At 31.7% G+C, this 25,315-nt stretch overlaps 1 protein-coding gene across 1 annotated transcript; it reads left to right on the top strand.

Annotated features, from left to right (window-relative positions):
- Positions 1–982: 982 nt before the first annotated feature.
- Positions 983–23,940, top strand: LOC133171587 (high affinity cationic amino acid transporter 1-like). The gene is made up of 8 exons (XM_061306367.1): positions 983–1,472; positions 12,742–12,866; positions 14,276–14,395; positions 15,741–15,936; positions 19,309–19,423; positions 19,610–19,747; positions 22,410–23,523; positions 23,622–23,940. Exons 2-8 carry the CDS (start codon positions 12,749–12,751, stop codon positions 23,717–23,719), a joined length of 1,899 nt encoding a protein of 632 aa, XP_061162351.1. The 5' UTR covers positions 983–1,472; positions 12,742–12,748; the 3' UTR covers positions 23,720–23,940.
- The last annotated feature ends 1,375 nt before the right edge of the window (positions 23,941–25,315 follow it).

The following is a 25,315-nucleotide window of genomic DNA, read 5'->3' as shown; positions in this document are numbered from 1 at the left end:
GAAATTTTACTACTAAAAATTCTGAAACTTTTTCATCCAATTGTCTATTCTATTGCCAGTTCAGGATTTTAAACTAGAATGCATTTGCAATATGATGATATAAGTGAAAAATATGTTATAAGTAGTTGAATTTTGCCAAAAAAAATTCAGTTTGGTGGTCATTTTTTTTTAATTCACCCATATATCTTTCTAAGAAAGGTTCGGTAAGAGCACGAAAGTGGCGTCTGAAATCGAGAAAAACACACAGAATTTAGTTTTGTATATTTCATCTGGTTTTGTTTACTTTCAAGTATGAAAGACATTTCGTCCGGTTTATTAAAACACAGAGGACATACGCACTTTGACATTCTAGTGGCTTATAGCCCTGTACCTCTTTTACTAGTGATCATAAGGTAAAGGGTGTACTAAAATTTATCTCCCTCAATTGATTTCCTTTGTACCGAGAGACCATTTTTGTGTACAAATCTTTACCCAATATTAATACCATTTTCTGATTCGTTCCCAGTCCAAGACCGAGAACAAATGAAAAAAGTTTTCTAGCCCGACTTTTAAATAGCGACTTTTGTCAAAGGTTTGTGTTGAGAGCCTTGACATTGTGAAGATGACCAAAATCCGAATAATATGTTATATGATTTTAATTTTTACATGTAAAATTCTCTTTTTAAAACACTAAAGGTGAGAGTGTTTGGTCAATTCATCTTATCTAGATCTCGTATTAAAAGGGTCATTTTCATAGAAAATATAGAGCATTTTAATTTTTTAAAAATTTAAATGCAAAATGTAAATTTTTTAAATAACTAATTCATTTAAAGGTATTGATCTCAGTTTCTTGTCGAAACTTTAGATTTGAGAAGCAGCAAAATTTATGCAAATATAGATAATGTGAGATGCGATGCGTCGATAGGTTTACCTTTTCCCACCCGTAACAGCTATAAAACTACCACATTCAATATTCACATTATTAGGTGTGCATCATATCATAAATCTATCTCATCATCCATCCACGAAATAAACATCCGGGGAATTAACACGATGCTAACAACCGGATGCCGATAAAATGATACAAAACAGTGAGCGCATGCATGTTTCATGAATGTTGATTACGGTTCTCGGAAGCGAAACATCGGCTTCCCATGACTCTCCGCCTAATAAAGTCCACAAAGAGGAACTTTTATTTGTATTCTGCGAGAGTTAAAACATTTCCCATCGGAGACCTCGTGTCGATATCACACACGGAGAGAATTGCCTTTTTTAAGACTACCAGACACGTTAGAGAGAGCATTGGATTTGGGACCTTCGCCTTTCTTAGACTGAGTTCTTCAGAAATCTCTGAGTTGATCTGATTTATTGCACCCAATATGTATTGAAGAATATTCAGTTATATTGATTGTGCAATAGGAATCTCGTTTGTTCACTTTGCATCACAAGTCAAACAACACTCTAATATCAGGATGGAACTCAGCAAGTAACAAGTAAGTTGTTCTGAAAGATGGAATAGATGAATTAAATGAATGCCACAAAAGTTTTACATCCTTAATCTGCTTTAAATTCTGAAACCTTTTTATATAATTTTCTCTTAATTTTTGTAATAGTAATAAGCATATCAATGGAAAATGATTTTGTTACTAGTATTTACTAAGTTAGGTGATGATGTTGAAAATACACTCGTTTTACTGTTCGTTTTAGCTCGTTTTGCTTCTTTTATTTCGCTACCTTTTTTGATCTACTATTGAAGTGCAGTTGTAGTGCAAGTGTTGAAATCGCATTGTCATTTAAGAGAGTTAAAAGAAATCAATATAATCACATTTTTATACAATATCTATAGAATATATTGCTAAAGGTAAATTTTATTTCATTGTATAAACATCATAGCAATGAGTAATATTTTTTTTTATTATAAAAAGAAAATTGTTGGTAATGTTCTCCGAGGTCAAGAGGAAATTGCAACGCCTTTTAAAGCATCTTTTGTACCAGAAAATACATGAAAGATTGCTCTTAATTAAATGTTGAGCCATCAAAAGGCGATTCTTTCTTGACTGCATTAAGGTTAATCTTGGAATACCAGCATCAATTAACACACGCTAAATACCTTAGAGTATGTGCTCTAAAATCTTATAAAACATCATGTCTTTCTGCATTATCTATAATCACTAAATGACTAACTAATATTCTACTTCCTGTAAAGACTAGTAAAGTAATTATCTACATTCTGTGGAGGCTAAACAGCTATCTGTACCATACACTTAGTCCTCTGTCATGGTATTATCAGAACGACGGTGAGAAATCGCTTTGAATCGCTGACTGTAGTTCACTTGCATGTACAATGCTTTAAGATCTGATGAAACGTAGCTCGAATATCTATTTTGTATCTCTTCGTAATATACAACGAATCAATCATAATTACCATTATCTTGTGATTTTTAAAATGTTTTCAAAATGTTTAAGTAAATAAAGACACCAAAAAAAATGTGATATTGGCAATTCTTGTGATTTCCAATAAGATTAAATAGTACATGTGTAAATAGCATTCTCTGGTATCTTGCACAAATGCCTGTTAAGGTACTTCAATCTTTTGTAAAGAAACGTGTTAAAGTAGCAATACTCAATGACAAATTCTTTGGGGGGGGGGGGGAAGTGATATATCATTGAGGAACGTGTCGTCTGTATATATATGTAATTTTTATACACAGATTAAAAATAACATGTTTACTTTGTGTTTACTTTGTCGATGGACGTTTTGCTGAACGTTGTTGCTTGGCAGATACATACAAAAGGATATGCATGTATATATAAAGAGGGAGAGGTTACGATACAAAAAATGAATTTCTCATAAATGTGCTTAAATACCATTATCCTTAGATTCGATTAGTCTCAAAATGGAACACGCTTCAAACTTTTAAGGTCTATTCTTCATACATGTAACTTCTGTCATTGATTCTTAATGGAATCCTTATCATTTTTTTTCTTGACTACATTTATACTATAGTAAGATATGTATCTGGATATTTTGTTTGGAATCTTTTCTTTCTTGAGATTCTTTTAATGAACTAAAACGCAAAGCTGCAAATTCGCTACAATGTATAGTGGCACTTGCTGTCTTTTTGCTTATATATATAAAACGATTTTTTTTCAAGTTCTCTCGTACTTTTTTTTAAAATTTCCTTCTATGTAAGAAAACGTATTATGAATTATTTTAAAAATAGTTTTGAGTGGTACTTTTAAGCTCAGAAAAAATCCAAGCAAAGTATGCATTTTTTTAATTGCATGATTTTGCTAAATAGTGTGAGTTTTGCTGTATTTATAATTCATACAGCTTGCTAGAGATTCATTTATTATACATTTTATTGCGGAAATAATTATTAAATTATGAATATCAAGTAATAATAAAAATGAATAATAAAAATGAAATATAACTCTCTACTGGATAATATATATTAACATATTTGTCAAAATAGTAGAGTCTCTGTCCGAAAAAAATAATTGATTTTAACCAATATCCTTTATGTGAAAATTGTTGATTTCAACAAGTTCCACTCTGTCACTTTTAAATAGGATAAACAAATTATTAATAAAGTTTTCTATAGCTTTTAAGTAGATGTAGAGCTGCGTTCATATTTTGTGCATCAGTTAGGGCTAGGTACACAACTACATAATTCGATGTCGTAAATGCAGTTATTGATTCGACAAGAAAAATGTTTAAATGAATTACGAGTCTTTTATTTCATAGTGTGCGCACCATTGTCTAGCTCAAAAATTACCTTGGTAAAACTGGTAAAAGACGACTCGTCTCTGTCCTGTAGATTAATAAGCAAAAGTGACTCAGCAGTAAATTAATAAATTTCTGTACAAACGTACCAATATATGTTTAAGATTTGATGTAATATAATACCAGAAAAAAAAACAATCTACGAAAATTAAAAGGGATAAGGAAACATTATTCCCCGTTAATCTCTGCTACTATTCCATTTTTTCATTTCTGTTTTAACTTGATTTAAACTGTGAGTTCATGTTCTCATATAATTTTATATAATATAGTTCTTTAAAAACTATTTGAAATGCATTGCTTTCATATTTCTTTAAGGAGCATTTTGGTATGTTTATATAGCTTGCAAGACTTTGGTGCCCAGCTTATGACGTCACCGTGTCATGTGACTTCCATTGTCTTCAATTCTGGCTAAAATAAGGCAATCTACTTATGATAATCAAAAAGTATATCTTGTTTTTTTTTTTTAAATCTGTTTTTGGAATTTCGATGAAAGTCCTATAAGCCATATGACAATCATGAATCAAGAGTATTATACTTTAATATAAAATTGAGTGTACCCTAGAAATAATTTATTATCTTAACTAATTTCTAAAATAACAAAAATATTAATAATTGATTGAAAAGAAGATTAAATGCATAACGTATACTTTGTGATTGAAAATGAACGAAGTAATGGCATGTATTCCTGTTGAATTGTCATAATGATATTAATCAAGTTATTTTATTTCAAAACCATTGAAAATACACAAACACAAGAGAAAAGTACTAATAGTTTTGTAATAATTAAAATGATCAAAATTAAAGGTTTCAATCACATCTAAAATGAAAAAACTCTTCTTTTTTTTTTTTTTACAAAATCATGAAAATGATATTTAAAAAATTAACATCATCAATGAAATGTCAAATTTATAGATGAAAACTTGTACCGTGTTAATCAGGGTCTGAACCTGACATCAATGAATTAGCCTGGTTCCCTGTCCCCGTTTTACTTTGCAAGTTCCAAAAATCTTCTCGGACTTTCCAGCAAACTCGGCGCCTTCACGGTAGCTCAGTCGGTAGAACGCTTGCTCCGTGATCGGAAGGTCGTGTGTTGGAATCACGACTGCGACTGACCTAAGTCAATAAAAAATAGGTAACAACTGTTCCTTCGCCAAGCGCTCGGCACTTTGAAGTGAAAGTTGCGGGTCCTTCGGATGAGACCTTAAAAGCGAGGCTCCTTGTCACGGTAGGCGTTGGCACGATAAAGAACCCTCACTGCTCAATGGCCCTAAGTGCCGAGTAAAGGTCTAAATTTGAAGCCCTTCACCAGTATATGGTGACGTCTCTATATGAGTGAAAAAATTCTCTAACAGGACGTAAAACAACATGTAATCAATCAATCAATCAATCCGGCAAACTCGGAAAAACACATCGAATGTATTTACATTAAACACTGGATGTTTAAATTTTGAACAAAATAAAGTCACTTCCTATTATTAAAGTATGAAAATGTTCAGTAAATGCAAATACATGTATTTCCATTTGTTTAATTAAACGATTTTATTATCTCAAAAGTGGTGAGAATAAGTACTATATTTTAACACAAAAGTTTTAATTCTGCGGCTGTTTAGTCAACGTCCGGTTTGAACAGGTTGACAATAGCCGGCGTAAAGACGAATAATGAACCCCGTAGAATAATGATCGGGGGTCATTTTTCGACGTCAAAAAATTACTCCCGGTCATCATTCGACGTCGAGAAATGACTTTTTTGCCTGTAGAAAAAGTGGCATCACCCTTAAAATCTACATACCTTACGTGAAGAAAAATGACCCCAATAGAAAAGTGACCCTTTGTAGATTTTTTAAGGTATATTTTTCTTTTTAAGAATTTCTACATCAAGGGGCTCTAAAGTTGTTAAACAAATTTTAATTGCGTGTTCTTCTAGTGCTAATCAGAAAAAACGTATGAGTCTTACCCGTTGAGACCCAAGCCTTAATTGACATCAAACATCATTTTCATTTTGTATCATCTGTTGGGATGGGGGTCATTTTTCAACGGGGGTCAATTTCTTATAGGTTGCACATGTAGAAAACTGACTCCAAGGGTTCTCTACGGTTAGGGGCTCATTTTTCGATGGCCCCTGGTCATTTATCTACGGAGGTCATTATTCGTCTTTACATGGCTATTGCTTCTCAAGAAATGAACCGGGCTAAAAAAAGGCTTGCAAAAAAAAAAAAAAAAAAAAAAAAAAAAAAAAAAAAAAAACAGACTCCTGTTATATATATCAAAACGGGAAAAGATTACTTGCTTGGAAGCAAAAATAGATTGATTGTATGTTGTTTTACGTCCCATTCGAGAATTTTTCACTCATTCAGAGACGTCACCATATACTGGTGAAGGGCTTCAAATTTTGACCTTTACTCGGCACTCAGGGTCATTGAGTAGTGAGGGATCTTTATCGTGCCAACGCCTGCCGTGACACGGGGCCTTGGTTTTTAAGGTCTCATCCGAAGGACCCGCAACTTTCACTTCAAAGTGCCGAGCGCATGGCGAAGGAACAGTTGCTACCCATTTTTTATCGTCTTAGGTCAGTCGCGGCCGAGATTCAAACTCACGACCTCCCGATCACGGAGCGAGCGCTCTACCGACTGAGAGCAAAAATAAAAGTTATGTCTGAAGTTAAAAATAAATCATTAATATTGTTCTGTGAAAGTTCGGCTTATGAGCTAATCGTCACCCAAAGTCTCATAGTAATTCATTATTTTGAAATAAAACAGATATTGTCATGCCTAGGAGTTGAACAAACTTGCTTAATTGCTCATTCTTTCCACTAACCATTTATGGTAGAATGTTATACCCACTGACAGGAAACGTGAATATAGTTAACGCCTTCGATGTCTACCTAAAGGGATTCAAAACATTTTTATAGCAGGGAACTCGATTCAATATTGACTAGCTAAATTATAAATGAAATGAAAGGTATTTCATTTTAGGAGTTAAAATGCACTAGTATTAAATTCTATGAAATATCTAAAGGATTCTGAATATACATGTGCAATGCACCAGCGTAACTATAATACTTTCTCTATCCTTCTTTTGCACCTTTTTCGATGTCCTACCTTTAAGTCTTTTGTTTGTTGATCTTGTCTTTATTTTCTTTGTGCCATACACTTTGTCCAATCCAGTTAACTTTGTCCAATTAAATATGCTTCAATCAAAGGAAATCTTCAAAGAAATCTATATAATGTTGAAGTTCTTTTCTTTATTTGCATATGAAATCACTGAAAGGAAAAATGAAAATATTGCAAACTTTTATATTTAAGTTAATGCAGAAATGAAACTTCATGGAATTAAAATGCTATTTAGACATAAACATTGTTCCGGAGACCAACAAATCGCAAAACATTAATCAGGAGAAATATATTATGTACATGTCTGATTCGTGCAAAAATTCTGCTTCTCTTTAGTTCTGATACAAACACATTATTTTTTGCGTTTGTTGAATAAGGCAAAAAATGCTTAGTTCCCTAAAACTTGACAGACAATTGCAATTTCCTATTATAACAATGAATATTCTAGGAAAACAAAGATTCAAATAACTGTGAAGCGTAAAAATAATTAGAAACGTCAGAGATACAGTGAACTTTAATATCCGTCAAAACACATTAACAAACGTTCATAAAACGTAAAAAAAAAAAAGATGTTTTATCGGTTAAATACTGTTTTCGAACCAAATGAGACAAAAGTACAGTGATTCACCGAAGATGTCATTGCACTTGAAAAATTTAATGTAAATATAAAAAGAGGATGACGAACCAATCCTGAAAATGTTTAACGCAATACTAATAGAGGGTATATTTCCTTCAAAACCGTGCACAACCGACGATACTAAGTGTTCAAAGGACCACGATAAACAAAAAAAAAAACACAATCATTAATGCTTTAAAATTACAACGACGGACAATGAATACAGAATTACTGATGAACAACGACAAATTCCAATTATCAAAAGAGTCAATATTTAATTGTTGTCAGATCAGTTGCAAATACCTGGAAGGGTATATATAATTTGCCCGAGTTTTTCTGCACATGTAAACAATATCAATACAAAAATATTCATTGAAATTAGAAGAAAATTGTAATTTTTTAAAATCGTTTTAAATTTTTTTTTAAATATCGTTTTAGCTTCTATTTACAAACTTTCACAATCTACACATGATGTACTAGTTGAAACTAATGAGTACAAATTATCTTTAAATAAAACAACAAAACTATAAACATAATTTTACAGCATATTTGTTTTTTTTTTCCTTTCCTACATATGTATGCTTGAATGCTGAGACTTGAGATTATGAAATTTGGTAAATTTTCATTTAATGCCATTCATTATTTATTCATTTAACTGGTCTATATATGCTTTGATGATTTATTTTCAATTTTGAGACCTTTAATCATTAATCCGACTAATGTTTTAGAATTGTCATTTTAATTTATCTCAGAATTTAGTAAATATTTAATTTTTACTTTATACCGCTTTACTGTCGTAGCTTGTATTGGCTTCTTTTTTCTTGGTGTAATATTTAGTATAATAAAGTGACTAAATTTAATGGAAATTAAAGTCTATCATTTAGCAGAAAAAATGTCATCATTAAATAAGTTCTGGATATTTCAACCAAACCTAATATTCAAATATTCATGTCATAAGCTATGTATTTAGCCCCTTTCATGACAATATCTTCTAAGTGCCGTGTATTGACGGCGGTGTACAAATTCGTTCAATTTGAGATCAAAACATTGATTTTTTCATATTTTTTGAACTGTTAGTCTTAATTATTAAATCATGCTGTAATAATAAATTTAGTTCGTGTTCGTTTATACTCAGCCTCAAATCAATCTTCGTTCAATTCCAGCTATTGTTTTGCACTTAATAATGTACGGTGTATATCAATATTTATGGATCAGTAATGTGTTTGTTCTTTGATGATTCAATTCCATTATTTTATATGGCTGATACAATTTTCAAAGATATTTAAGGATTTCCGTCTGCCCAAGGGATGCAATTATGAGTGATATTGGCTTGCATAAACGGGCAAGGAATGAAATCCTCAACTCCTGATTCTTTCTCCTCATTCGATGCAAAACCAAAAATATATAAGTATGGTTTAAGAAAAAAAATTCAAAGTGCTTTTGCCAAGTCCTGTAGTACAATTTTTCAAAAGTTACGTAACTGAATAAATTCAAGGAAATTTTAAATAAAGTCTATCGATGAGTAATGAGACTGGCACCTTTATACAGCTAATGAAATATTCATGGATACGGTCTTGTGCACTAGCATCTGGAAAACTAAAATACACTACTTATCTAAAATTGATAGTTACATTTCTTAAAGCATCTTTTTTTCTCCTTGAATGCCATAAGTGCTAATTAATTGAAACAAAAATAAATGTGTAATAATCCGACATAATGATTTTATAATGTAGGCACTTAAAAAATGATTTTAGCGATTGAAAAAAACTTCAGATTCCAAGAAATGCTCTATTTTCTGAGATGAAGCGCTTTCGAAATTTATCTCTGCTCTCTGTAATACTTCATTTTTTCCATTATCAGAGTTTCTACGTTTAAACATGGGCAAAAGTGTATGAAAGACAGCATGTTCATGTATGATTGACAATTTTACGGAGAATCAATCATAAACTCTCGAATAGGACACATTCCCCGTAAAACATGAAATGTCTTCTTGGTTTCTTATTCCCAATAAAAATACATTCTCCATCACACTTACAAGAAAAATTACAGAACCATCAAGCCTGTATCTAATGTTTAAAGAGGATTCCGATTTCCTAGTTATCACAGAGCTCTACAGTATCAATTCAAAGCACAACTGAAATCATTTCATTACATTTTTAACGTACACTTAAGATCAAGTTGTACATAACTGTAATTTTTCCAAAGATGAAGCTAAGCTATGATTTATAATTTCATATAAAATGATGTTATTCAAGATACTTCATTGCTAGTAAAAAGATGCAAATCTACGGAAAAATACGGAAAATTTGGTAAATGTAATGAAGATATCATTAGGAGAAGTAATTATGCATATTATTTTTATTTTAATCCCTTCGTATTTAAATGAATAAAACAAAAGGTAAAATAGATAAATAAAGGTTGTAAAAACGAATCAAATCTGCCATCATTTTGTATTTCATTAATGGTTTTTGAGTCAATATGCATGCTAAGACATTCAGATTGTTTTGATTTTTGATTTTTAGCTCTAATGATCAGAGTTGTCCATCTGTCTGTCTCTCTATCTGCAAACAATTTTTCGAAATGCTTGTCCTTCTACAGTTTTAATACGACTTCAAAATAGCTTTGTACACAATTAAAGTATCTACATTTGTAGATACATGATCCTTTATACTGGTTTTTGATTTCGATGAACAGGGTTGCAAAATTTACTAAAAATAGAAATTTCTGTGAAATTCTTTTAAAACGCTACCCCTCTTACATCAATAAATCTTAAACAAATAGACATGTACACCAATATACATAATCTTGGTAATCAGTGTTTAATTTTGACAAACTATGTTGCCCTGGTTACTAAAATTTTTTGTGAAACTCTTTCAAAAGACAACTCATCCAACTAAGTCAGATTTTAATAAAATTTGGTATGCATTATTTTTTTTAATCCGATGAACGGTTTTACCAAAGTTACTTTAAATAAACATTCGCGTGAAATTCTTTCTAAAAACTACTCTTCCTACTGTTTTGGTCTGATCTCAACAAAACCCTCTACACAAATAACCTACATCAAGATGCATAATTCTGTATATCAGTTTTCTTTTTTACTTTGACATATGATGTTGCCATTTGGTTACTTAAAATAGAAAATTCTGTGAAATTCTTTCAAAATGTTATTCCTCCAATAAATTTCGTCTGATTTCAAAATACGTTAATACACATGTACACTACAAACAGGAGCATAAATCTATCAATTGGTTAGTGATTTTCATGAATGATGTTGCCCTGGTCAATAGAAATAGAAATTTCTGTGAAATTCTTTCAAAATGCTACTCATCCTACTGTCCCATTCCAATTTAATTTACCACAAGAATGATATTAAATCAAGGATCATTATTCTATTTATTGCTGTTGCTATAGTTCCAAGTCAAAGTGCTACTTTTCTCCTTTTTTTTTGTTTTAAGTAGAAGCCAGTAGAGCTAGTCTTTTCAGAGACTTCTGATTGTATTCGGGACAAGAGTTTGAAATTGTTCTAATCTGTGATATTTTACGTCTGTTCTGCATTGGGTGCATGTTGTATGTCACAGTCATTATAAAATATGCATCTCAATACTCTTGAGATGAAAGACTTAAAGGGATTTGTTTCTGTAACAGTGCATAAAAGCAATTTGTGGGTCGATAAGTAAGGATAAACAGATCACTGGAAATGGATTTATATCTGTTATTTATAAAACAGTTAAAAAGAAATATCTCCCCATTGAACGCAAAATAATATTCCAGAATCCTTTTTATGAATACTGGACTTTTTCATTCATTGAATAGTATTTAGGATCGGACCATAAGGTTTTACATATGAATAGATAAACTTTCTGACAAGCACTGACTCCATCAATAATAAAATACTTTTTAAACTTAAGACTTCCTGTAAAATAAAAATTGTTAAAATCATTTTTGGTATGTTATTATGTGAATTTATAGGGTTCATTGTTAGAAAGAGCTTATGTATTAACAGACAGATTTCCTAGTCAGGCATATTTAAAGATTTTTTTAATGCTTTGAGAGACAAACTTTGACATAAAGTATATAACATTTCATAAAAGCATTTCACAAAATCCTAAATCTTAAAATCAAGGAACAAAAATTGGATGAAAGTATTGATAAGGGTTTTCATCAACACAGAAGAGACTTTAATTACTATTTTAGAATCGATTACAAGACAAATTACATTGTTCTCTGGTCTGCATACATGAAATATGACACCTTATTTTATGAGCCCAGACAAATATCAATGTTGACATAAACACCCACTTTTGTTTTATAGAATCTCAATCAATCTACAGGTTGCAATCTCTCTGAAATCCATGCACTGTGTAATCAAAGATTATTACACCTGATAGAGATTACAATATTTAAAGTGTCAATCAATAACATTGTAAAACAAACTCTTGTCTAATTATATTTTGATGAGAATCTAATGTGAGTTCAAAATAGTGGTGCTAATTAACAAGTCAACCATTGAATGAAAAAAGTATAAAGTACTTACTTTTTTTCAAATGCAAGTGCACACATTAAAAATACTTTTTTGAAATCTTGTTCATGATTTTTTCGATATTTCTTATTTTATATCATTGCACATTTCTCATATTAATAAGATTGTTGTCCTTTACTAATATACTTAAAGGACAGGTATATTTATATCGAAGTAAATACATGTATGTATAACGAATGAAAAAATAACATGGACAAGGCATAAAACACAGTCACACTCTTCTTCTACATCTTTAATGGGGTCCATAACCTTTGGTAAAACAAAGTCGATCAAGTTGTCCAGGCTTCGGATTTGGAACGATTTTAGAGTACCTTTGACATGTCAAAATCTATAGCTTTGGAAAGCCGCGAAAGTTAATTAAAAGGAAAGATCCGATGTAACACTTCAGTGGGCATTAAGATTGATAAGCTTTTTCTACTTAATAATGTTTATCAATACATTCTGTCTCCGAGGAAAATTACCCCAAATTGTAACAACATTATGCTTATTTATATAGTAAAGATTTTAGCCATTGTTTTCTAATCATGAATAAAGAAATAATGTATAATTTTGTGCATGTTTGATTAAAAAATGAACCGAACAGATGAATAATTTTCTTTAAAAAATAACCATCCTTTGTTTCCTTCTAATTAATGAAAATGGTTAATAGTAATTCCTAAAGCATATCCACAGTGAACAGTGTATTCTTGCTTGATCTTTGTTTTTGCAGATGTACCATGACCTTCTGTTCAAAGATACCTGCAGCAATATCTAGAAAGAAAACTATTGACAACAAACGTCTTCTAGAAACTGATTTGAAAAGGCAGCTCGGTGTTCCGGATGTTCTTGGCATAGGTATTTAATTTACTAGTATATAAAACTTACAAAAGAATCAAACTTAATTAAATTACTAATGAAAAAAAAAATCACAAACACATGACAAATACAATGTAAGTTTCTTGGTCATATATCGTATATATTGTTTACTTGTCACAAAATACAGTATATATTCCACATCAGCAACATTATCGGGTTTTCAGATTAATAGACAATATCTAAAGTCGTCATTTGTTTCAGATCAAGATATAAAATAATGCTTTATATAATTATCAATCCCAATGCCCTCACTAAATAATGCTGCAGATCTCTTCTGTCAGATCATAACGGTGAAATGCTTTTATATCAATGAAAGGACAGTGTCATAACACATTGCTTGAACATAAAGTTGATGGCATTTTTGTGTTTAGTTTCATCAAATAAAAAGTAGAAGCAATCACGCAAGCAGTAATTGTCCGCCACAAGGAATGCCCTGCCTTTTAGATAATGTGTTTTTGCTTGCTACTGATGTCCAAATGAACTTATATTTCTGTTAAATTCCCGCATGTTGATACCGATGTGCTGAAATAATGGAAAAATAACACGAAAACATCTGCAAAATAAATTATTAGGTTATATTCCTTTTCAACTATCCCAGTGCATTGTGAATACTACAATTTATGAGAACGATTCTTTAGAAATTAGGAATAAATTCTCTCTCTTTAACAATTTCTTTGACCTTTTTCAATTACCTTTCGAAAGCTATTCGAACAATTTCGAAAACAACTATTTCAAACAATCAGCGCTTTTTTAGTCATGTGTTTTGTTTTTTTTTTAAATATCATTCTTATTTAAAATTATTCCTTTTTTAAAATCATTATTTAATCTACATTTAGATATACAATTGAATAAAACAGACATGTTGCAGGAGATCTAGAGAAATCTTGGAGAGTATACTTCATCATATTTTTGTTCTTTGAGGGGTTTGGGAGCTCTATCAGTGGCTAATTTTGTCCTGACCACCTATCTCGTAGTTTGGAGTCTCTGTTGGTTTAGCTCTATATGTCCTGAGTATCTATGCTTTACCTTTTTCGGGTTTGAAAGCTCTATTGGTGTAGCTATATGTGTCCTGATACGTATATTTCTGTCTGCTGTCAGATTTGGAGGCTCTATTGGCTTTCTTCTATACGTACTACTACCAATGCTTTACCTTTCTGGTTTGAAAACTCTATTAGTCTAGCTGTATATGTGAAGATTACCTACATGTATGTATTATATCTATTTCTGGTCTTTGTAGAGTTTGGAAGCTCTATCAATATAGCTATGTATATCCTGATTACCCAAGTATGGCATGTATTTCTGTCGGTTGAAGGGTTTGGATGCTTTATTTGGCGAAGCTGTATATATTCTGATTAACCATTTCTTACTTGTATTTTTGTCCCTTGTAGGATTTGGAGGCTCTATCGGTATAGCCGTCTATGTACTGATTACCCACGTTGCACGTTCAGTCGCTGGACCTGCTGTAGTTCTGTCTGTTCTCCTCGCTGCCGCCACTGCTGCACTCTCCGGTAAGATCGTTCGCCCATAGTCGTTAAAAAGGACGACTTCTTTTTCATACTTTATTACGATTTGTTGCCAGAAATCCTGCAAATAACCGAAATGGACATCAATAAATGTGTATCATTACAATGGAACACTTATTCTGATTCCACATTCTTTAAAATGAAAAAAAAAATCAAAAACATCATAATCATTCAAAAGATGTACTTAAAAGGTTTTTTGTACCTATGTTGAACAGCATATCGTACGATAAAAAGCGACCTCTTCATTAGTATCTATATATGAATTTCCACAATGAAACTATATCTGACAGTTGTTAGTTGGAACTGTGGTCATTTTCATCAATATTTATGTCATCATGATCTGAGCACTATGCATATTGAGCTTTATTTACTGTTAATTAATATAAATGTTTTATCGGTATAGAATGTATCGTAAGTTTACAAATTAGTGTCCATGCAGACATTCTATTGTTAGGAAAAGTGTGGATAGAAAAATCTGGTCTTTCAGAATAGATATCTCAGTTATCAGAGAATAAACTGGAGTTCTTTTAGAACTATAATTCATAATCAGTAAATCATTTGACCTGTTGTAGCATTATGAAACACGTTCCTTCCAACACACGTACCATTTTCAGTTGGTATAAAACTGCTAAAAGATGATAATAATTATTATTATAATATAATATAGGGTATGGAACTTTTATTGCTGAATATTGGCATGAGTTGGTTGTACAAATGCACGAGCTTGCGAGTACATTTGTACAGCCAACGACTGTCAATATTCACCAATATTAAGTTTAATAACTTCTTTATTATATCGTTAAAAATTTTTCCATTGATTTGTATTAATTATTCAAATTAAATAACTCAAAATTAATAAGAATTTCTCAGTATCGTATTTAAATTTAAACTGTGTAATATCAGCATCTGTCCTGAAAGTGTTCAATATCACACCCTACCAAGCGATTATGATTTGCTTACTGGGGCTTATAGGTACGAAATTACTAATTAATAATATCAATTTTGTGTGAAAATAGACACATCTTACCTAGCTGCCTCTACCCATCAAAGATATTGTCGCTCAGAGGTAAACCAGACGACATTTTCGGGGCATACTCGTATAATATTGCAAACAGTAAAACGCCAACATATTGAAAATTCTCTACACTTGCAGTTTTTAATAATAGCCTATTTATTAGCTATGTAATGAAATGTAAAACAGTGATAATTTTTAAACAATGAGTTCTCATTTCTATGAGTTAAATCAGCTGATATTTGAAGAAAGAGGAACACATCTTTTGATGTCATATTCATTGTACTGTTTCTTGATATCCTTGTTGGACCTTTACAGGATTGTGTTTCACAGAGTTTTCTTTACGTCTACCCCGTACTGGATCAGCGTATTTTTATACTTACGCCACTATTGGTGAACTGTGTGGGTTTGTGGTAGGATGGAGCCTTATCTTAGAACACAGCATTGGTGTAGCCATCTCCGCTAAAGCATGGAGCCAATATCTCGGCCATCTAACAAATAATTCCATACCAAGGTAATCTGTACAATCTTTTATGTCGTCAGACAGCAATATTTCATTAACAGATGGTCATTTTCTATTGGATTGCTAGCCGTTTAAAAAAATAGATAAGTGATATATAAATCATTCTGATTAAAAAAAAAATATTAATTATGTAAATGTACTCAGCGCACGTGAGCCAGGTTCCAGATAACATTGTCTTTGTTTGTAAGGCTCATTATTTTAATTGTATTTTAGAGGAACTGGGATTCAATTCTACAAGTGCTAATCCAATTCCATAACTCCCTTTCTAAGGAGGAAATTCTTCAGAATCATATATTAGTTTTGAAAATTTCTAATATTTACAACAACCAAAATGAATTTTAATTACCGTAACTACACTGAATTCCTTAACTTCAAAAATCTTTACAATTATAGATAGTTGCCCGAGTGGCGCAGTGGTCAGAGCGTTCGGTCTAGAGACGCAGATTAAGGAGTTGTTCGAATCCCACTGTGGGACGTGGAGACCGGTCATTCGGATCAGACCGTATAAACTGAGGTCCCGTGTCACAGTAGGTGCTGGCACGCAAAAGATCCCCCACTGCTCAATGGCCCTAAATGCCGAGTATAGGTCAAAATTTGTAGCTCTCCACTGGCAAGTGGTGGCATCTCTATATAAGTGAAAAATTCTCGAGAGGGACGTTAAACAATAAACAAACAAACAAACAAAGATACATAGCGGGTTCGAAAAAATGTTCTACAGTGTACCAAGCCCCTTTCTTTACGCTTCTCTAAAATATTAACAGCAGTGAAGGAGAAACTTCAAGATAACTGTGCAACAATATATTCGAGAAGTGGTGTAAACCAGATATAATTTAAAGAAACTTTTGGAAAATTTGAAATCACAAAATTTTACCAAAATACTGTAGATTCCTAAATATACACGAGGAATTAATTAACGCGTAATTACGCGAGGAGCACCACTCGCGAAATAAAATTACACGCTTTTGTTATTATGGTGTTGAAATTAATGTTAAATCTCATTGTAAACCGTCCATTCGCGAATTATTGTTCTCGCGATTTTGGCGTCTAAGAGCCCTTTCGCGATATTAAGTACTCGCGTAAAATAAGGAATTTACAGTATAACATCAAAACTTACGACTTTTCAAATCTATATACATGTACATCCATTCCCCACGATAAATAAAGTCCAGGCTTTTGACTTTATTGGCATCTGCTTTTTCAATAAAATAGGTACTCATAAATTTACTTAACTAGTCATTGTCATTTGCAAAATTATTTTGTTAAAAACATTTTGATTGTACACACAAGTACTTTGAAGGTGATATTAAAAAGATGTGTGAGTTTCTGATTACTGATATCTATGTGGTTTTTGGAGTTCAGGTCTTTCAACAATCTGTTGAATTTCCATGGGTACCAATTACGCCCCGTTATTTTTGTATTCATTTTGTTCAAAATCTTATACATGAGAAAAAGAAAACACTTGCTGTGGCCTTCAACTTGACATTTAGATATATCGACGATGTATTATCAATTATCATTAACAGTAGTTATTTCCATTCATATGCCGACAGGATTTATTCCAGTGAGCTTGAAATAAGATACCACAGAGTGTAACACATCTGTTTCAAATTTGTGTACTTACTAGAAAAAAATCATTGCTAACCTAACAACAAAGCTTTATTATAAAAGCGATGACTTCAACTTTTCAGTCGTTAACTACCCTTACTTATGTAGCAATATACCCTTCTCACCTGCATACATGTACGGGGTTTATATCTCTCAGTTGATTCGATGCACAAATGCTCTACGTACGAACAATTTCTAAAACGAGTTGAGTTATTGACAAACAAGTTGATGAAACAAGAATATCAACAGTCTCGTTTAAAGTCATAATTTCGAAAGTTCTATAGTCGATACAATGAGCCTGTCAGCAAATACAATCTATCATTAAGTCAAATGCTGACTGACGTTTTTCATACAAATTGTTAGGCCATTATTTACACACTGAATTGTCTACGGATTTTCCCGTTATTTTTCGATCATGACAAGGAGCACACGGCGGGTGTGACCGGTCGGCAGGGGATGCTCACTTCTCCATGGTACATGATCCCACCTCTGATGTTTTGGAGGTCTGTGTTTGCTCTGCTCCTGATTTGTATTGTTTGAATCGACTCTTGAGCCTGAATACTGTTCGTAATCTCTGTATATTTCATTCCATCATTCCAAATAAATGACCTTAATTCCTGTCGCCAAAGCAAAGTAAACAATGCAGAACACATCACATGATCCACTTTCCTTTAACAAAAAAAAAAAACAACAACAAAAAAAAAAAAAAAAAACAAAAAAAAAAAAAACAAAACATATTTTATTCATCGATGTTAGCTCATTTGTTCTGAACATTGTTCTTCCTAAGCGAAACCTATTGAGTACACCTTTAATAAAAAAAAACTTTCATTCATCTTGATATTAATTTGTCTAAGATGGATGTTTATTTCACAAATAAAACTTTGCTGGAGTTTCGCCTCTTAGCGTTCGTTGCTTATTGCGGATATTACAACACTGAAGGGGGTTCTGTTAAAAATATTATAGAAACGTAATACATTTTGTGTTTCTTAAGCTTGAAATTTACAAACCATTACCTGTAGCAGTCCAGTGATTTGTTTAAAAAATTGTTCATTCGACAAAACAAAACAAGAACTTATTTTCTGAATTAGTGATCAATAATTGCGTAGATAATTAATACTTCCACTAGTGTACCGGTAGGTAAAATTTTTTAAAGATATATTAACCATAAATTTCAGAGATAATTATTCAGAATTGTAATTGAACTTAATTTTTTTTTTCAAATTTAATGTGCATTAGTCTCACATGTAAATTTATTATTTTTTCTCTATATCTATTTCCCTCCATTTCTGTTAATTTTCACTTCCTTTCGAATTTTACTGTTTTCGCCTACAAATGCGTAAATGGTTCATTGATAAGAAATACAAATAATTTGCCGGTACAGAAGTTTACTGCATATTAAATCATTGCCATTTTTAGCTCAAAGGTTGATTTCTAGTAAAAGTTTTTCTTGGAAGAAAGTAAAACTCGAAAATTGCATATATTGAAAATAATTTCCATGCAAGATCTTTCTTCTTTATGATTTTAATATATTATGATTTTAATAAAAGGAAAAAAAAAGATCTTTCTTCTTTACACAAGAAAGGGATTTATTTCATATCTCTTTAGTTACATGTACCAAACATTCATAATCAAAAATACAGGTCTTAGTCTTCTCCTACAACAAATCATTTGTAGGAGAAGCTACGAAATTTTAACCCATTGCTGGCGACGACATGAAATGTTTTAATTTTCAAAATGTATTTTTTTTCCTATGAACAGATTGCTGAACACGTCATTTCATTGGTCAGATGGACATAACATTGACCAATCACCCGACTTCATTGCTGTCCTTTTACTGATTATCTGCACGACTGCAATGCTTATTAGTACTAAGGTATTTCAGAGAACAAATATAATGAGTATCTATTTCGTACTCTACTGGTTTGCTAATTTTTATCTTCGTTTTCATTTATTTGATGCCTACTGGTCACAATTTGATTGATAAATGCAACGTAAACAAACCTCTTTAAAATGTAAATAATCTAAGTGTATATAATATGTTATTTAATTGTATTTTTAGTTCTCCACAGTTATTAACTGTGTCCTCTGCATTTTCGGAGGTGTGGTAGTATTCTCCGTCATCTGTGTAGGGTTCTTTCATGTACAACACGACAACTGGACGGGCGGAGAGGGTTTCTTTAGATTTGGTATAGAAGGGGTAAGTGATAGAATTGTAATAAAATTACTCGTAGGTAGCTATTGTAATGTGGAAATAAACAAAACTTTATGTGTTTTAATGTTTGCAAATTTTTGAAAAAGGTAATTCGTCCTGCATTTAGAAATTGGTCGAAAATGTTTTAACACATATCCTAATCGATTCCTCCCTAAAAAAACCCTCTGCTTTGTCTTTAGTGTTTTATAGTAAAGTATAGTTAACATACAGTACTTAAATACTTTTATGCTTTACTTTTGATACTTTGAATTTGAATGATGCTTTGAAACTTTACTTCATTACTTCTATATACTATGATACTAAATACTGACATTTCTTAAGTTTAACAACAATTCAGACTTTGAAATATCGTTTAAACATATTGAATGAATTTTTCATTTTAATAATAAAAAACGGAAGAAATGATACATAACTTGTTGAACCTTAGTAAAAATACTTTGATTTCCATGTACTATAGTAATACCTATGATTTACGTAAAGTAAATATGCATTTCTTTTTTTGATGCATTGTCTATATTTTTTCTGCATAAATCAAAATTTTGTTCGTTGTAAAATTCACGAAACATGAAAAAAAGTTATTGATATATATCAGTGTTCCGCAAGAGATTTCTAAGGACAAAAACGCTGTATATTGAAATATTAACTTGGGCCATCGGGCTTTTTTAAATTTATGTAGTTTAAAACTGATTTCTTATCACTGTTTTGTTTGGGTTGATAGACAGTGTTATAGACAAAACCATTTAATACCAATATCAGTATTACTGCAACACAGATTCATTTTTGTGCCTTAGGTGTACAAGTAGATGTGATCATGGATACTAAAATAGTGTTTATCTAGGAGAAAAAATCTTTATGAAGCATATGGTGCTATTTGTGGTGCATTTTATCCCCGGTTTTGGGTTAGTGGTAGTGTACTACTGTACATGTATTATTATGATACATTGTGATACTATTGTGATACATTTCATCCCCGTGTACTGGTTCAAGCTAGTTTACAACTGCTATTAGTTTTATCCCCATGTACTTGGTTAATGTTAGTTTTCTACTGTTATAAATTTTATCTACGTGTACTTGGTTAATGCTAGTGTACCACTGTGATGTATTTTATCCCGGTTCTTGGTTTATACTATGATACATTTTTTACCCGGTACTTGGTTAATGCTAAATAACAATTTACTTTATATCGCGGTACATGGTTAACGCTAGTTTACGTACTACTGTGAAACATTTTATCTCCGTGTACTTGTTTTATGATAATGTATTGTTATACATTTTTCCCCTCTATAATACGAATAATCCAGTTATATATTAATTGGAAAATGTACTAATTAGTTAGTGGTTTATCATTTTTAAGCTAGACATGGACAGAATTATAATTGTGCCATCATAAAAATAAGGAATAGATAATAGGAATATGAAATGAAACAAAGTAGAACAAAATAAAATTTTGAATTATTTTTCTTACTGGAAATACTGCAATAAGCGTGTAGCATTAGCGACTCGACAATCAACTGAGATAAAGGTATAACATGATAATCTATTATTTATTTCAAAAGGACATAGCCCGTGGATAGATCTGCATCTGTCTGAGAGTACTACAAATGTCAAGTAAATATAGAATTCAAGACCAAACCACTCCAGAGATAACGTCAAGCCCATGGATTGATGCATTTATTATGACTTCCTGCAATCATTTACGAAATAGAACGCTGTCTTGGAGAGCTAAAAGCCCATCATTTCCCAATAAATATTGCATGTTGGTGAAAAGATAGTGAAAAATCTACAAATGGATCACGGCAATCCATCAAAGAAAATCAATCCGAGTAAACATTACAGAACTTAATACGCAAGACCAAAAATTAAAACCACTTTTTGGCATAATGATAATCGTCGACGGTTTGATTTGGGCAAAATTGGATAATCTCGTCTAATATTTACCATATGAATACGACAAGTGCATGCTGGATTGTAATTGCCTTCTAACGAAATAACTTTAAACGGATTTCTATTGTTGTATCTATACAACCATATTCCTCTGCGTGGAAATTGATTCTGGACAAATAAAGATGTAAATGAAAAAATGCGATTGATCAGAAAACTCTGATTTAAATGTTTACAGTTTGTCAAATGTTTCGTAATTCCAGGAAATGCAAGATCCTTTCGAAATTGATTTCTCACTAGGGCCTTACAATGAAAATATGAGCATAGAGAGATAATACAACATTCCAATAAATGTTTTCCTTTAAGTGAATTCAAAGAAATCTATTGATAACTGCAGCAGTGTTTGTACTATAAGAAGATTAATAGCCTTTTTAGCATAGAATGCATTGAATTTAATGTGTTTGAAGATCAATCTCTAATGAAACCTGTATTAAAAACTTGCCAAGGGCTAATTTTGTAGCCCAGTTTCACGACAGTAATTTGTGCAAAAATTTGTAAGAAATGTGCACAGTCATCACATCATTTATTTGGTATATCACCCAGCAGATGCGACTTCCAGTTTTGTTTGATTCTTTCAAGAACGAAAGTTAGAATACCTTTCATACATAGTGCAGGGAAATAATCCATTTAACCAATCTTGATATGCGTTTTAATACACATCAGTTAAAAGCATAATTTAATCTTGTGTTTTTTCTTCTCTTTAAAGATTTTATCTGGAGCATCTATCCTCATATTCCCATTTCTAGCTGTGGATACAATAGCCAACACGGCCGAGGAACAAAGAAACCCTTTACGAAATTTCCCAGCCTTATTTGCAATTGTCATCACACTTACGATGATTTCAATGATAGCTGTAAGCTCAGCAGTGACTCTTATGTCTCCTTCAAATACATTCGTAGATAACGCAGGAATAGCAGTAATTTTTGAAAACCGTCACATACAAGGTGCTCGTTACGTATTCAGCGTCGGAGCTCTCCTTTTCCTGTTTGCGTCAACCATTTCGCTTCTCTCGGCTGTTCCTAGAATAATGTATTCCTTATCAAGGGATGGATTGCTTCCTGAATGTCTTGGGGATTTAACTTTAAAAGGAAAAATTCCAGTGAAAGCATTGTTACTGTCGTTCCTAATATCATTCGTTCTTACATTGTGTTGCAAATTAAATCTTCTTTTGTCCATGTTGGGAGTCAGCACGCTGCTAACTTTTTTTGTAGTCTCTCTTTGTGTTTTATTTTTACGATACCAACAAGTTAATATTGGAATGATCCAAGAATACGAAGATCCAAATGAGGAAGAATGTATGACAGAGTTTTCGCATCCCTCTTATATTAATAAACAATTTCAGGCAGATAAGGACGATGTGCTGTCTTTTAAACATTCTCCAAGAATAGAGAAACTACGAGGAAGCACTTACAAGAAAATGAACAGTATAGTAAGCTTGACTTCTGTGGGAAGTGAGAGTACGTTATTTCCGCTGCACGTGAGTGATGTCATGGAACCTTCCTCCACTTCCTGGTTAATATCAGTGCTGTGTATTATGATTTACTTTATTTCTTCTCTCGTAGTCTCACTGATTGTGACGTTTGGGTGGAAATATATCTACATGGGTTCATGGTGGTCCATTTTTTTGCTGGTTGTAATTCTTGGTACAATGACAGTGTCGGCTTTCATTTTATGCAAACAACCTCAGAACCGAAGTAAACTGTTATACAAAACTCCAGGAGTACCATTGTCACCTTTACTGTCGTTGACTCTCAATATTTTTCTTCTGACATCACTTCCTTCAAATGCATTGTTGAGTTTTTCTGTTTGGCTTTTTGTTGGTAAGTAAGAAGTATTATAATAGTTATCACTCTATTTTTAACGTCTCTAACAATTACATAAATTTAAGTTTAACTTACATAGCTTTTTTCCTTTTCAGGGGTTATAATATACTTTTGTATTGGAGTTCGTAAGAGCAAAGAACGGACATCAGATGAGCAGGAAGTGATATTGTATGAAGTTCGTGAGAGTGGCTGAGCATGATTTTCTAATGATTAACAACTCAATTCTTTCTGCTAATTGCAAAAATCGAAACAATAAAATGATTGACGTGTGATTAGGAAATTTAGTGGGTTTTTTTCCCTAAGATAAATGATAGCTGTTAAAAGTCAAATATGTTGAAATATTTAAAAGTGATGTAATATTAGCCCAAAATTTAGGACAATCCAATGGATGCTAAAGACTAATTTTGTTATTATTGTTTGAGTTATAAATAATTGCTATCGTTATTATTAATGTTATATTGTTAATGTTAATGTTATATTGATATTTGTATTAAATTATAATATTATTAGCTTTAAACTAAACTAACTTTGTAAATGCAATGTGTCTTTGTAGTGCAATTTAAGTTTTGTCAACGTATATGATGTAAGTGCCATGTTCTATATTTTTAATTCTGTGGATTTTAGTAAATATTCAGATTGTCTTTTGATTTTCCCACTGATTTGTTTGACTACGAGGGTTGTCCATAAAGCTCGTGGACAAATGCTATAATTTTCCTCATAATGACCGCACTGGCAAACGTGTACAATAATATTTCAATAAAGACCATAATTTAATTAAAAAATATTTTAAAAATTAAAACAAACTATTTTACGAACGTTAAAGGTGTAAATTCTTTGTATGTACAACCCGCACCTCCCAGTTTGATCTAAAGCTAATTTTCATGATAACGTCAAAAATATGGAATATTGAATTTTTATTACATGCTCATCCACACAGGCTACATTTTTGTTATGCCGCACTGCCAAATGTGTGCAATAATACTTATGTATTGAACATAATTGATTTAATTTTTAAAATTCAAATTAATAAACGATAATTTACGAGCGTCATCAGTATAAACTCTTTGAATACACAGGCTGCGCAGTTGCGCTAGATTTATAACAACGTCATGAATAGGGATATCATATTTTCATCAAATAAAAGTGATTTTCTACTTTTTGTAGAGTCTCCGAATTGTACACACTGTTAAAAAATCGTAATTACTAATTTCAAATCGATGAACTAAATATAATCCAATAATTTGGAGTTGTTTGAATAAATATTTTGTCTCTGACGTCCTTTCGACCATATTAAGACATAATTTCTTTATTAAAAGCTGTTCCTTTCGGATGGCCGAAGTCGCTTTCTCTGTCATTTTTTGAAACATAAATTCTTGCAGTTTTTTCTTAATATTTTCACTATATGAATATTAAACAATATTTAAAGTTACATAATGAGTCAAAATCATGTGTTTCTTGTAAGATAGTTGTATCATAAAACAAAAGATTTATGTGAAATATGAATAAAGCGAGGTTTTGACAACTCAACTACACTGTAAAGCAAGAAAAGAACTGAGAAATGTAAGTGCCGGAAAAACAAAGGTTGTATCTACCGCTTAGTTGTTATCGTCAAATGTCAACAATGTCAAGGTCATGCAACTTATATTTTCAGTGTGAAACTTGAAAACAACATTGAATTGGAGCAAGCAGAAGTGAGAAATATCAATGAAGATTGTATCAAAATTCTTGGTCATCCGATATTTATATCTTTGGAATTGACACCAAGGTTAAATCTTCAACTTTTCTGCTC

The sequence above is a fragment of the Saccostrea echinata genome, unplaced genomic scaffold, assembly GCF_033153115.1.
Source record: "Saccostrea echinata isolate AGI-Se365-2 ecotype Australia unplaced genomic scaffold, CSIRO_AGI_Sech_v1 ptg000054l, whole genome shotgun sequence".
Taxonomy (NCBI): domain Eukaryota; kingdom Metazoa; phylum Mollusca; class Bivalvia; order Ostreida; family Ostreidae; genus Saccostrea; species Saccostrea echinata.
This window is presented reverse-complemented; position numbering and strand designations above follow the sequence as displayed.